Source organism: Phyllostomus discolor, chromosome 1 (genome assembly GCF_004126475.2).
Source record: "Phyllostomus discolor isolate MPI-MPIP mPhyDis1 chromosome 1, mPhyDis1.pri.v3, whole genome shotgun sequence".
NCBI classification, from domain to species: Eukaryota; Metazoa; Chordata; class Mammalia; order Chiroptera; family Phyllostomidae; genus Phyllostomus; species Phyllostomus discolor.
In genome coordinates, this window is record NC_040903.2 from 197,869,813 (window position 1) to 197,885,425 (window position 15,613).

Below are 15,613 nucleotides of genomic sequence, written 5' to 3' on the forward strand. Positions count from 1 at the left end.
GTAAACTCTGTACCATTAACAGCTGCCAGAGCTGCTGCTGGAGAAGTAGTTGTTAATGGGGAAAGTCTTTTGAGAAGAGAGACCATCACAGATGGTGTTACTAGGAGAGTGGAACATTGCGGGATGATGATGTGAGCCTCTTCTTCAGTAGCATTCAGTTTATTCATCATTCATTCATTCATTCATTCAATGTTTGCTGACTCCCTACTATGTTCCAGGCTCTTTGGTTAGGTACTACCCTTTGGGAGCTCCCATTCTCATGGGGAAGTCAGGTGTGGAAATGGACCATTACCGTTCAATTGCTCGCATCTCATTGTTATAAACAAAGAAATAATGAGACCATGATTTTAAGACTGTTCAGAGTGGTAAGTGTGTAAGGTGTGCACCAGAATGATATGAAGCACAGAGGAGGTTCCTAACTCAGAGGCTCAGGGAGGTTTGCTTAGAGGAGGCAGTGGTCAAGCCATCTTGGAAGACACTAGATTTCCGTTCATAGGAAAGCAGTCCTCAAGCTTTTAGTCTTAGTGGCATGGAAGTGGCACGGAGTCCCATCAGAGCTGCGAGTGGGTTGCTAGCCTGCCTTCCCTTATCTCTGCCACCGGGAGCCGGGCTGTGCTCAGTATCTGCGCTTGCGTCGGGTTGCCCTTTGCCTCTAACGCCCTGTGCCAGCTGGAGTGGGTGTCAGCCGCTTGCTTCTTTGTGTACCTCGTTATCCACACCATTGTTTGCACTCTCTTGCTGGCAGTGCTTGTCACTGCACTGGGAAACATAAGGAAATTTAGGGGTACATGTTGGTGACTCAGCTCCAGGGAAATACAGCTTATTGCTAAAAGAATGTGGACGATTGTGGCTCAGTCTGTCTTTGTAGTCCTCATTTCTAGGGTAGTGGATACTAAGTGGGTTGCATGTATGAGGTTTTTTGTTTTAAATTGTGCATACTTTAGTCTAGCAGCATATATTTTTGTCTTACGTGTATGTGCTACATGTACACGCAGTGTTCAGATTTTTTAACCATGAAGGTGCACACTCAGTGAAGTGCAGTGACCACTGATCTATGGGAGTGGTTGGCACAAGTGACCTCTCTGTAGTTTTCAGAAAATGTGGGTGGTGAAACACGGACCCCCTGGGGCTCCCTCTCATTTCTTTAAAATCGTGGGGTCCCTGCCCAGCGTGTGGTCAGTGGAGAAGCAGCAGCCTCGTTCCAGTGGGGCTGGTGGGTGGGACTGGGTTCAGAGCTGGGTGGGGGGCTTTGTGAAGAGTGGGCGACTTAACAAAGCCCGGCCCCTGGGAGGGGGACGTCGGAGTGGTGGTGGTCGGGAAGAGTCAGGTGAATGAGTGTGCTAAAAACTGTTTCGAATGGAAATTTTATCTTTTTCTTGTTCCATTTTATCTGTAGTAGGAAAAATTTCTTTCAAAGCATTTGGGCAGCATTGGGAATTTCACACCCATCATTAGAACGGTTTGTGTGTGTATGGTGGTGACTGTGTTATCATTAGTGGTATAATTTTATTTTGCGAAGAGAGAAGTGTTTCCTGTTTTATCACAGCTTTCCCCGAGGAGGGCTGGTGTATTAATTTGCTGTATTGCCTCCTGGCTGTTCCCAGGCTGTTTTTCCTCTTCATCATGGAATTTTTAATGGCCCTGGTGCCTCTTGGGAAGCATGTGAGGAAGAGTTCCTCGGGGAGTGCTTTTCTTTTTTCACATGCCTATAATTACTCTCCTTTAAGAGCACAAAGAGTTTGATAATCGTGCCTGAACTGTGAAGGTTTCCTCCTGTTGGGTTACTGAGCTACGGCTGCTTCCTGCCTGGACACGGCCGCTCCCACAGTCCCCACACTCAGCTGCAGGAGAGGGAGGACCCCAAGCACCTCCTCACTGCCAGAGCGTTCATTATACAGCTCTGGCGCTCCGCGTGGGGCCAGGGGGCCGCTGGGGGCCGGGACGGCCTCAAGGCTCTCTCTTGTCTCGTATCTCATTGCTATAAACAAAGAAATAATGAGACCGTGATTTTAAGAGATCATTTTATTGATGTTTGGTTTTAATACAGCTCTGATGGCAGCTGCAGTCGATGGGGAAGGAGTCTTTGAGGTGTTTGTGCCACCTAACAGTTTCGTGGCTAAGAGGGTTGCAGAAATACCTCTCTGGAAATACTTAAGTTTGGTCGTTTTCAACCCTGACTACACTTGGAATCACCTGAGAAGCTTTAAAAAGGATATCCATGCTAGCTCTACCAGTGCGGCTCAGTGGGTTGGGTGGGGTGAAGCGAAAGGTTGCAGGTTCAATTCCTGGTCAGCCCATCTGCCTGGGTTGTGGGTCTGGTCCCTGGTCAGGGCGTGCTTGAGAGGCAGCTGATGGATGTTTCTTTCCCTCTTTGTCTCTCTCTCTTTCCCTCTCTCTCAAAAAAAAAAATCTTCAAAAAACATATATTCATGCTGAGCCCCATTCCCCAAGATGATGATTTAATTGATCTGGGACAAGCCAGGCCTTGGCATTATTTTAAAGCTCCCGGGCGACTCTAATATGCAGCCAGGGTTAAGACCTATTGCCCTAAATGCATGTGGTTTTATGTCCTGTGCTTTGTAATTTGCTTAACAGGAAATCTCATTTCATATTTAAAAAAAAACACAGAGCACTTCACGAGTCTGTGTGCCATCCGCGCACAGGGCCATGCTGATCCGCTCCGGGTGGATCGGTCCAGTTGTAGAACCCGCACTGCCGGAGCGAGCGCTCACTCCGTAATCAGCTCAGCTCTGTGCTTTGATGCCGGGATTCCTTGTGGGAGGTGGAGCCCTGGACAGCTCTTAGCTCTGGAGGAGTGCTAAGGTGCTGAGAGAGGGCAGGGTCTCCCATAGGGTGCTGCACATAGTGATTAACCTGTGGGAGGAGTTGCTGGGTGGGCGTGTGGGTGGGCGGACAGCTGGCGAGGTGCATGGATGACACTCTCAAACCAGCTGTTTCTGTTCCTGGGATGGGGCGTTGCTATGACCCAGGGTAGGTGGCGTCGGTGTGGAGGACTGCTGTGCTCCGACAGCAGGTGGTGCGATTGGTGTGCCGGGAGAGGCAGCGGTTCTGCTGTCAAGGGCACCGAGAACGGCAGTGAGGAGCTAGTGCTGGAGGCAGCTTTTCCCAAAGTGAGAGAGTTATTGATCGTCCGGGATGGCTTTTCTTAACCGTTATTGCCTTAGAAAACCCTAACTAGAACTTACCAACTGCTGCATCTCTCTGTGTGATGCACGGGTCACCAGTCATGGTTTGTGAATGCCTTGTGGCAGCTTGGAGTTTTCTCCACCATTGCTGACCTTAACTCCGTTTCGGGTAGTAATTTGGTAATGTATCGCCATTTCCATTTATTTCTTCTTGAAGTTCTTAGTCTCAGAGCAGTGCCTGTTAGACCCAGGTAAGAATCTTGGCTTTACCTGGGCAAATGATTTAACCTCCCCACACTTCAATTTCCTCATCTTTAAAATGGAAATATCAATATTTATTTGGCTAGTGGTGATCAAAATGAAATAATACATATGAATATTTTATATACTGGTAGCTAATATTATTATTTTTGTTAAACAGTCACTGCCCTGCCCTGTGCTTAGGATAATTATAGTTTTACTAACTGAGTTGGCTTCCAGAGCTGTTTGCTAATGAGATGTAGCACAGATTCTTGAGGTGCTTGAATGGCCTCAAATGGACTGTAAGAGGAGGCATTTGGACAGTGTTGGGGTTAAAAAGAGAGATTCCTGCCCTTTAGAGATTTGAAATATGATAGACTGTGCTCATTGTAATTCATTTTTTCTGTTCACAAACGTTATGATCTACATATCAGAGTTGTGTGCCCAGCTGGCTGTGCCACTTGACAAGGAGTTTCAAAGAGCAAGAAGAAGACTCAATTCACTCTATTAATTTTGACCTTTGGAGCCATAGTAAACAGCCTGCGGTTTCACCTCGGGGCTTGCGGGGAGGAACCTTTGTTGGTCTCCTGTCTCCTGCGGGGGCCGCGGTGCACGGCGGCTCTTCCTCACCTCTTAGTGCTTCGGTGTCGGCCACGTGTGAGGGAGTGTTTCTGCTATAATTTTGTCCACAAGGCCGCCAGTCCTACCAGAACTTCCCCTTTTTACAGTACACCGTCCTTGGATTGCTTGTGCTCTGCTGGCGAGCCTTGTTTCCAGCACCTCTCAGCCGGCTGGCGTCTCACTGCCTACGTGGAGCGAGGAAAGCGTTCCTCTCCCTCTGTGCTGCTGCTGTGATGTGCCCGTGTTCCCCGCCGATGGGGCGCGCTGCTGCTCCTGTGGGTGGGTGGCACCTGGCAGCTTCCCGTCAGCCTTGGCTCAGGCAAGGGAGGTTGGTTACAGACAGTGCCAGGTGCTGGTGGGCAGTTTGTGACAGACTGCCGAGGGTTCGTTCGGAGTGCACGCACTAGCGGGACGGCCCGGGTCTCTCCTGGCAGGTGAGCCATGTCCTGTAATTGTAGGTGGTTTTCTCTCCCAGCTGCTCCTCGCGCCAGAGGCCTGGGCCCTTTCCTACATGCCGGTCTGTGAACACACTTCCCTACTGGGTGTTTAGTATGCGTCAGTTAACCCTGAAGGTAAAATCACATGTGAGGAAGGGGTGCCTCTTCTTCCCCAGGTTTCAGCCTGTTTTCTCTCGTCTGGCCTCGGCATTCCGCGTGTTCCTTAGTCACAGCCTAGTGTCTGTCTCTGTTAGTTCCGCACGCGTCAGCCCCCCGCGCCGTGCGTGAGTTCCCGGCCGAGCGGCCCTGGGCTCAGTCACCTGCGTGTCCCCTCCACAGCCAGCACAGTGCTTTGCACAGGGTAGGCCTCCACTCATTTTTGTCAAAGATAATTGAAGCAAATAGATTAGCAATTAAGGAGAATAATTGGGTTATATTATGACCTTTGCTCCTGAGAAAGATCAGTAATTCTTTCTTGGTGTTACTAATTTGTAGGTGTTTAAGGAAAAGTGTAGCAAATAAATACCTTTTCACGATAAATTTTATGTAAAAAAGTGAACTCCCCATTGGGTTTTAAGAAGGAGTGATTGTTGAAGGTGAGCTGGTCCTGCGTTAGCTCACCATTGGCAGATGAAGGCTGTTTTGTCTCCTTAGGAGTGACTGTGCACATCTTTGTTCTGAATCTACGGCAGTCACTTCGATTATTTTTTGCCAACATTGGTTCTATTAAACATGCATGTTTTTCTCAAAGTAATTTTTTTTCTCCCTAAAAGAACATTCCTGCCCCAGGGACATGGTGATCCCAGTCTCCTAAGTACCCCCGCGGCTGTGACGGCTCACCCGATCCGTCGGCTCCTGCAGCAGACAACAAAGTGGAGATGTCGTGTTGACGTGTGGATGCACAGAACACTCTTTCAATTAATTGTCAGTCTTTAGCATTCACCTTTCCCCCGTGATAGGAGTTGAGTGGCTTTTCCTGAAGTAAGAGTTTTTAAAGACTTTTTGTTGCTTTTAATGCTCATTTCCCCTCATAAATCCTTTTTGGCAAGTGCTGCTGCATGGGAGGCTTTCAGGGGAAGCACAGACCCGGCCTCCTGCTGGGAGGGGGTGCTGCGGGGCAGGTGCTGCGGCTGTGAGCTGAGACTGGACGAGCCTAGCCCGCCTTTTCTGCAGGCTGATTGCCTGCGTACCAGGGAACAGTATTTTTGTCTAAACATCTCTTCATTTTAATCATTCTGTTATTCTTCACATGAAATATTTAGATCTCTTTTATTGACTAGCTTAGCTTTGGGAATAGGTATATTTTTAACTCAGTAATTTTCATAGTAGGTAGAAGCTTATCCATATGACTTGAGGAGAAATGTCAAAATAAACATATTACTGATTCCTCTTCCACCCCCACGTGGAGGGAGGGGGTTGTACATTTTGTAAAAGCTCCTTACATCATTGTAATGAACATTTGCCACCTCAGCTGAGGAGGAAGTTTTAATAACTTGGTAGAGATTTTAGCTTAACTTAGCCTCTTCATAATTGAGTGCCCCCCCATAGTACATAGTTTGCAACACAAACACAACAGTACCCTGCTCTTGAAAAAGAGTTTTTAGAAGTCTAGTTAAATCCTCTACCCTTTCTACCCACAGGGAGCCACAGGGGCATAGAGACCCTGAGACAGACAGCCCCTTTGTGCTCAGCCTTAAGGTGCGGTGTTGTTCTGCCTCTTACGAAGTAGCTCTCCAACCTGGAAGTGGCCTTGAGAGAGATGTTTTAAGAAGGAGGAAGCATTGAACTGAGTTTTAGGAATGAGCACGACTTTTCTTTGTCCGTTCCTCGGTTTCTCTATGATCCAGATTCTGCGGCCGGAAGGCTGTGCGGCTGGAGTAGCACCGGGCTGCAGGGCTGGCGGGGGGACGGTTTGTGTGCCACCGTGCCCCAGGCTCGCCAAAGACTCAGCGAGCACTGGGAGGGGCAGAAACCTGCTGGTGGACAGGAAATAGTTCACACAAAACACATACTTTTACAACAAAATAAGGTTATTGACTTAATAAGTTTCGTTACTTGGTTTCCTTGGAAAGCCTTCAGTTGTGTCCTAAGTCATAACCAGAGGAAACTTACAAGATTTGGAGGATTTGAGAATGTTCAAGATAACCAGTAGGAGTGGGAATGGGGTGGCAGAAGTAGAACGTTTACTGCAGAGAGAAGTAACAGGCAGGAGCCTTAGCAGTTGGGGGGCATTTTGTAGGGACAATTAACCCTGAAGCCCGTAACGTCACTGGGCGGGCAATAGTGGGGGTCTGAGAACCGTGGCCCACAGGGGCAGGGCATCCTAAGGACTCCCGAGCCTCCGGGTCCCGGCAGCCCCCGAGGACCTTCAGAGTGCAGTGCAGTCTCATGATCTATGTGCACAGTAGTAGGTACTACTTTTATTTTACTAAAATAGATATTTTTAACACCACTGCATTTCTATTGAAAAGGGTTAAAATTTTAAACATTGGCACATGCATGGTTTCATCTTTTCACTCTAAAATGTGTCATTCCTTGAAAGTGCGAGAGAAGCGATACTGACTAGGTCCATGAAGGAGCCACATGGTCAGTAGGTGACCTTACCCACCTCACTGACATACGTCAGACGTACAGAGCTGTGGCAACATGGATGGAGTGTAAATAAAATGCAGCATTTATTTAGTTCAGCCCAAGCTGAGACTCTGAGAATGATCTTAAAGCTCTTTTGAGTATTTTTCTTAGGCTTTTCATTTTGTATCTTGTTTCTTAAAACAGCATTTTATAAGCATTGATCTTAAAGAAGCAGTGTTTTTTAAGATTTTATTTCTTTTTCGAAGATTTTATTTATTTATTTTTAAAGACAGGGGAGGGAGGGAGTAAGAGAGGAAGAGAAACAGCAATGTGTGGTTGCCTCTCACATGCCCCCTACTGGGGACCTGGCTGCAACCCAGGCATGTGCCCTGACTGGGGATCATACCGGCGACTCTGGTTTGCAGCCTGTGTTCAACCCACTGAACTCCAAAGGTGGAGCTACACCAGCCAGGAGAAGTGTTCTTTAATTAATTGAAGGTCAGTGTACATAGAGAATTTACAAAGAAATATATACTTGATGAATTTTCAGCATCCAGAAACAGACATTACCATAAAGAACCCCAGAGGCTCCTCGTCACTGTCTCTATTCCCCACCCCCCCACATCTCAAAGAAAACTGCTGTTCTGATGTCTGACAACATAAGTTTCAAGAAGTGGCCCTGGCTGGTGTAGCTCAGTGGATTGAACATGGGCTGTGAGCCAAAGGGTCGCCAGTTTGATTCCCACCTGGGTGGCGGGCCAGGTCTCCAGTGGGGACCACGTGAGAGGCAACCACACATTGATGTTTCTCTCCCTCTCTTTCTCCCTTGCCCTCTCTCTAAAAATAAATAAATAAAACCTTTAAAAAAATAAAATTCTCACTTGACCTTTAAAAAAAAAGTTTCAAGAAATGGTGTTATCATGTAATCTAAAAGGTTTTGGAGAGTCTTTTAGTGAGCTTAAAGTGCAGGAGAAAGAGCATGAATATAGACTGTCAGCCTGTGTTTGACTCGTTTCTCTTTCTGAAGCTCCGTAGGAGAAGCAGGTAGAACTAGAACGAAGTGCTCGGGCAGTCTGAGTTTCATCTGATTGTGCTCAGGTGCCTCGTTTGTAGAAAAGGTGGAAACTGTTCTGTGTGTTTCTCTGTTTTGAGGAAAAGCAGAAATTAAAAAAAAAAATAATTTTGGAGAGGCAGGAGGCAGAAAGAGGGAGAGAAACATGGATGTGAGAGAGAAACATCGAGGGGTTACCTCTTGTCCATGCCCCTATCTGGACGGAGCCCACAGCCTAGGCATATGCCCTGACTGGGAATGGAACTAGTGACCTTTCACTTTTCGGGACGACACCCAGCCAACTGAGCCACACTGGTCAGGGCTAGGAGAACCAAAATTTTGTAGTGTCAGTTTCTTTTCAGCCTTTGTCTGACTTCAAAGGGAATCAGCACCTCTGCATTTAGACTAACGGCCTGCCTGCTTTTGACACTTTGACATCTGTCTTCCTTATTAAGTCAGCATGCTGGTCTGGACTTATTCCCAGGACTTGTGTAAGGTTTGAAAAATGAGTTGTGTTCCCTTCTTTACACACTTATATTTACATTTCACGTTGGAATTTTGGAATTAACTATTCATGGGATATTTAATTTAAAGTTAACTTCTTTTCCATACAGAACAGAGTGATTGATAAAAGGTGATTTGGGTGGACTTTCCAAGCCACAGGCTTTATATCGTAAATCTGCCTATTTTGGTGGTGTTTGTGTTCTATAAAATTTCTTGCGATTTCAGTCAATACTTTTCTTTCCTTGTTTATATGTTGAGTGGTCTCTTAAGCTTTCACTATTTGGAGAAAAGAGCATGAGAGAGAGAGAGAGAGAAGAAGGAAGGAAGGGAGAGAGGAGTGAGGGCGGGAAGGAGAGAAGCATGCATATATTCTTTCAAACTGTGAAAGTTGGCAGGTGGGGTCCCCTGGCACCCGATAGGAAAATTTGTCCATTCAACAGTGGTCTTCTTGACTTGCTAACTAGTTCTCTTAGATTTGACTGTGACTCCAGTTTTAAGACTGCTGAACATGAGACTTCATCCCCAGCTGGGACTACCAATTCAGAGGCCATCTAGTGTAATTTTACTAGATTCCTTTATGTATGTTATGTATTCTGGCTATTTTTAAAAAATTGTGATAAAATGTATATTTTAATCATTTTAAGTGTATAATTGGCTATTTGGTTTTTTAAAACTTAATCATTCATGTCAGTTCTACTCAACAGGTATTTATTTAATGGGGATCAGCTATGTGCCTTTTGCTGAGTTTGGTAGCTGACTGAAAATTATGAAAGAAATATAAATATGGTCTCTGCTCTCAAGAAGATTAAGCCTCATTAGGGAAACAAAATATGTGTACAGCAGTTAAATAATAATTCATGGTAGATAAGGTCTTGACTATTCAAGGAAACTGTGTAAAGGTGAGACTCAGTTTGGTCCTTAATCAGGGGTCGTGTTTGTGTAGTTTGAGAGGAAGGAGGAAGTGGGGAACCAGAACAGCATGCCTCCTACTTCAGTGTTGGCCTATTGTCTTTCAGACAATCTTCTGCTTTTTTAGTATTGAAGCTATCACTGTTTTGTTTTTAAAATAAGCTGAACAGCTCTGAGTGCCGTGGCTCAGTTGGTTGGGTATTATCCCGCAAAACGAAAGGTCGCTGGTTCGATTCCTAGTCAGAGCCTATACCTGGATTGCAGCCTGGTCCCTGGTTTGGGGTGTGTGAGTGGCAACCAATTAGTGTTTCTCTCACATACGGGTGTTTCTCTCCCTCTCTTTCTCTCTCCCTTCTCCTCTCTCTAAAAATAAATATTTTTTTTTCTTTTTAAAAAATATTTTGTTTATTAATTTTTAGAGAGAGGAGAGGGGAAGAAAGAGGGGGAGAGAAACATCAATGTGTGGTAGCTTCTCACACACTTCCCACAGGGGACCTGACCTGCATCCCAGGCATGTGGCCTGACTGGGAATTGAACCGGTGTCCCATTGCTTTGTAGGCCAGTACTCAATTCACTGAATCATACCAGCCAGGGCAAAATAAATAAAGTCTTAAAAAGTAAAAATCAAAAAATAAAATAAGCTGAACATTCAGAAAAGGGGACATATTGTTAGCACATAATTTGTATTTTTAAAAATCACAGAAACTTAACTTGCCATGCAGACACTATTAAAAACCCAGATATATAGTGATAGAAGAGTTAAGCTTCCTATTCAAATTCCATGTATATGTCTGTGTTCATGCAACATTAAACTTTTCAATATATTACCTCTTGGGATTAGGTCTTTCATTAGTGAGTTTAGAGCAATTGAGGTTATAGTTTTTATGAAAAATCAGCATGTAATGAAACACATATTTATTGAAATTAATCTTGAATGTTTGCTCTTTTGTAATCAGTTAAAAACTTTAGAATGGGTAGATTTCGTGAGTAAAGAGTGAGTTATGATTAACTGTGAGTAATCTTGTACTGCCACTTGATGGCAAAGATGATGCTGACTTTGTTAGCATGTACCTGTGATGGGCCGAGGACTTTATCTGGGCTGAACTTAGGGTCGTAAACACTGGGGTCTACCAAGTTAAAGCAGTATTTTCCTTGTTGCCCCTGCAGGCAGGCGAACATACACCTGGGGCCGCCGTGTTCACGCGACATCAAGAGGAAGCGGAAACCTGTGGCCACAGCGTCTCTCTCCAGCCCCAGTGCAGGTAACCGTGCGTGGGTGTTGCGTACGGAGCGCCTGCTCGGTGTCAGACACAGAGTGATGTGGTTTACATGCCTCTCCCTCCCACTCTGATGATACGGCGGGTCATTTTACTCCTATTTCATGGGAGAACTGAGAGTGCGAGAAGCAGTTTCCTAAGGTCACACGTGGTAGAAGAATTTAAACCTCCTTCTGTCTGACCCTGCAGTCTGTTTCTCGCTGTGTCACACGGCTTTCTTGAGTTCGAATCCCTATATTTCACTAAAAACAGTTTTCAGTCTTTGGTGCTCTCATTTTAGCACAGGTAGGAGATTAGGTCTTTGTTAATGAATGTCTCATTAGGGTGGCGGTGAGTCACCCAGTAGCCAAGGAGCCACATGGGTTTATTTACTTTTTTTTGTATCCTCACTTGAGGACATGCTTACTGATTTTTGAGAGAGGGGAAGCATGGGGGAGAGGGAGGGAGAGAAACATCGGTCAGTCACCTCCCCTACACGCCCCAACCAGAGACCCAACCTGCGTCCCTTCGGTTTATGGGACAGTGCTCCGCCCCGGCCAGCACAGGTGTGTGTGCTCTTTAAACTTAGTATGGAATACAATACATGCTCCACCAGACATCCTTTTATGTATAGTAGAGTGCTAATATTTTACCAGTCATGAAATTCTAATTAAAAACAAATTTTCAAGTTAAAACCTTTTAGTTTTCTGAGCAAAGCTACTTGGTAGAAACCAAAAGAGTGGCTTTCACTGGGGGCCAGGAGAGGACGTGAAGAAATCTTCAGGGATGCCAGGGTGCTCCGCGTCACGAATCGGGTGGGGTTACGTGGGTACACAATACGTAAAGATTCGCTGAACTGTATACATTTATGACTTATGCACTGAACTGTGTGCGTGGTATCCTTAAATGAAAACAAAGGGGGATAGTTATTTATATCAGCAAGAGTATTGGGTGTCTGTAGGTCTTTTTCTTTGGAGTTGAGATAGTTAAATGCAATTAGTAATCGTACGAAATCCTTTGTCGTTTTAATACAGCTTAGGGTGAATTGCTCTGGATAAAAAGACCATATCTGGTTGTAGGACCAATCAAAAATACCCACAGTTCTTTTTTTTCTCCTTTCCTTCTTTTTATTATGTAAGTTTCAGGTGTACAACATTATAATTTGACATCTGTGTACAGTACAAAGCGTTTGCCCCCCAAAAGTCTAGTTATTATCTATCACCATACAGTTGGCCCCCTCCCCACGTTCACGTACCCTCAGTCCCTTTCTTTGGTGACCACTGATCCCTGCAGTTACTTTCTTGAGGATCGTGAATTTATTCTGTGGAAATTGAGAAGATTATAGATTATTTTATTTTCTTCAGAAAATACTATATATTATAATTAAATACTGCATTTCTATATATATTGTATATATAGATCAGAGCAATTGATAGTTGAGTAGGGAGTACATCTGTGTGGAATTCTTCTCCCTACTTAGTGGGTTTCAGCACGCTCTGAGTGAGACCGACCCCTTTAGGCTTCTGTCTGAGAGGACTGCTGGGCAGTGGTTCACACGGACGTGGTCGCAGACAGTCTTACCCACAGGTCTGATGGCTGTAGTAAACGTTTCTAGTGGTTTCCACATGGCCGTGCCCTGAGCTAAACCTTGTGCGTACATTATTTCACTTAATCTCTGCAGCAACTTTCTAAGGTGCTGTTTTTATTCCCAATACTCAGGAGCTATTTGAGGCTTAGAGAGGTTAATCACTTCCCCAAGGTCACATGGTTGATAGATTGCAGAGCCAAGGTCAGACCTGCTTCCCTGTGACTCGAGAGCTGCCCTCTTAAACCCTGCAGGTGCTCTGTCTCCTGCGTGATGGGATTGGTTCCACACGGTGCCTCCGCATCAGGCCCAGGTCCTCATCCTGTCTGTGGTACGGGAGGCGCTAAAACACACTCTCCCCTCCTGGAGCTTTTTGTTCCTTTTTTGTCTTTAATATCTAGCTTCTGTTTTTTGCTTCTACTTGTTTATAAGAGAAGAACTGTTGAGAAGGGCTTGAAATCCCTATTCCGTATTCGAGCTGAGGAATGTACTGGGAAGCATTACACAAGACTGGAGCATTAAACATTTCCCCTACTCACCCAGACTCCGCCCCTCACTTGTTGACTAAGGCTTGCTTCACTGAATGTTTTCTTTTTTTTCATCCGCAACCCGAGTGCCCCACGGAGGTGAAGGACATAGCCCGGGCCCGCGCCATCAGTCAGTAGAACAAATGGGCTTGCTCTGCCTAACACTGGGCCATCTCAGATTCCACCTCTTTTATAGGAATGACTGATGAAGAGAGGTGCGTTCCGCTTTGCCGCCGTATTAATACACATCAGGGGCCAGCTCCTGGCACTAAATCACGCTGCCGCATACATCTGTTATCGGACTCCTCACCGGTGTGATGAACAAGACTGCAGATAGAGGCTTCCTTGTGTCATTCTTTATAGGGTTTTCCTAAAAGAATAAATAGCTCAGATCTCTGCCAACACTCTCCCTTGTCACTGTGATGAATTCAGCTTCTTTCTTAAACATGCAGCCACAAATCTTTCCCCTTTTCCCCTCCCCCGCTGGTGGAAAGTTTTGAGTTGAAAGTGACTGAATTTAAAGATATTAATAAGGCTAGAGAGGTGAAGAGCGGAAAGGAGTAGCGTGCCTTGTCCTTTTGTACTAATATTAACAGAAGGCCAAGGAAAAGGACTTGTTCATAGGGTCCTTGAGTAGATCCTTCTGGAAGGTGTAGCACCTTTATTTTCTTCTTTTTATGTCCATCCCCTTCTCTTTACGGCTTTGTAAATGCAGCCATGTGGCGCACAGAGCCGCTGTGGATCTGCGTGAGTGCGTAACTGTGTGAACTTGCTTACACGCCCCGTGCCTCGGACAGGGACTGCCCAGCCGTCACCACCTCGTGCCGAAATGAATTCACTGTATGTGCTCTTAACGAATGTAACTGGAAAAGAAAAAATGGGCTGTTTTCTCCCCAGGTTGCGATTAAGTAGCTATAAAAAAGCATAAGGAAAAGCATAAGGAACACAGGTGAAAACCAGACTTTATGTTCTTGAGATTTTCTGCATTGGAACGGCAGGGCAGAGCCTTGGTGTACAGACCCCCTTCCTTCCAAAAGGGAGCGCTCGGCCTTAGATAAAGGAGAACCGGGATGGCAGGGCGTGGTTTCAGAGCCCTGTTTTGCTTTTGCTGACCTTCGTCTCTCTGGGACAGGACAGGTGTCTTCAGAGTGTCAGCCGGAAGGGTGCCCGCAGTCAAGCTGAATCTGCCAGTCAGTTCTGTCAGATTCCGAACATCAGGCCAGCGGTGCTAGAGATGCGGTTGCAAGGACAGGGATTAGTTTCCCTTCTGTTGCTGCTGCAGCCCGAGACATTAAAGTGATGCTCAGCAGATGGGAGGATCTCACTAGATAGTTGTATGAACACGTGAATAGAGTCTTAAAGTCAAAACGGAGCTGTTCTCAGTATTACTCTAATTCTGTGATTGGATTCAGTAGTTCTGTTTTAGGTTTACCCTGGTCTTGGGAGCCATAGGGCAGATTCTTATTCCCCACCATGCCTTTCTAAAGTTGAAATGATTTTTAAAGTTAAAAAGGCCTTTTAATAAGTACTGAATGGCTATACAAAAGCCTTATAGAAGGAATACAAGGAGTAAAGAAACATGACACAGTGAATACCCATGCACCCACCAACAATGTGAAGAAAAAGAATATCATGTCTAGAATTTTGTTCCACTCTCCTGAGGGGTAACCATTATCCTGATATTTATTTTTTGTTAATCACTTATCATTCTTGTTTTTTTAAAAACTGCTTTAAGACACAGGCATCTCTAAGCAGTATATTGTCTAGTTTTGCCTGGTTTTGAACCTTGTGTAAATGGAGTGTCATGTTTTACAAGTTATTTTACCCGATTATGTTCCTGAGATTCATTCATTTCTCACTCTGCCACATCTGTGGTGTTCTCTTGTATTAATACAATGAATATACTACAATTAAAAATTCTTGATGCACACTGGGATTGTATCCCGTTTTATGCTATTGTGAAAAACACGGCATTGTTCTGTGGGCGAGCACATGCGATAGTGTTTTCCAGGCCAGGCCACTCCACACCCGTCAGACAGTGTTGGGAAGAATGTGCAGAAATCGGGGCCTTCGTGCGTTGCCGGGGGGAGTCTGAATAGTGCAGCCACGGTGGAAAACAATATGGCGGTTCCTCAAACTTCTAAACACAACATTTTCAGCCAGAACCACCATCTGCCAGTAATTTGCCAAAATGGCTAAGGCAGAGGGGAAGAGAAGACACACCTGCTGTATGTTCTGTAGGCCCTTAGAAGACGTGGAGTTGTTCCTTTGGGCACACACATGCACATCCACCAGAAAGGCCACATTGTGGACATCAAAGGAATGGGTGCCGTTCAGAAAGGAACGCCCCACAGATGTTACCGTGCAGAGCTGGAGGGGTCTACAGCGGCACCCGGCATGCGGTGGGCATCGTTGTAAACAAGCAAGTTCAGGGCAAGATTTTTGCCAAGAGAACTAATGTACATATTGAGCATATAAAGCACTCTAACAGCTAGGGTGACTTCCTGAAACATGGGAAGGAAAATGATCAGAAAAAGAAGGAAGCCAAAGAGGAAGGTAGCTGGGTTCAGCTGACCACCAGCCTGCTCCGCCCAGAGGAGCACCCTGTGTGAGAGCCCGTGGACAGAGCCTGGGCTGTGGGAGCCCGTTCCCTGCGAGTTCATGGCGTGGTACAGGGGAAAAAGGGCCTCTGTACCGTTAAAAAAAATCTAAACAAAATTACTACCATGTGGTACAGCAGTAATGCTTCTGGGTATATGCCCAAAA

The 15,613-nt window shown here is 45.5% G+C and overlaps 1 protein-coding gene across 4 annotated transcripts in view; it reads left to right on the top strand.

The window, feature by feature from the left end:
* The window catches only part of GPATCH2L (G-patch domain containing 2 like), a 56,933-nt gene that overhangs the window by 35,253 nt on the left and 6,067 nt on the right, over positions 1–15,613 (top strand). For 2 of the 4 annotated variants that reach the window (XM_028507713.2, XM_028507714.2), the window contains exon 9: positions 10,647–10,741. The exons of the other annotated variants lie outside the window; for them this stretch is intronic. In XM_028507713.2, the coding sequence (XP_028363514.1) occupies positions 10,647–10,741 (95 nt within the window). The remainder of the gene's footprint in view (positions 1–10,646; positions 10,742–15,613) is intronic. 4 annotated transcript variants of the gene reach the window in all.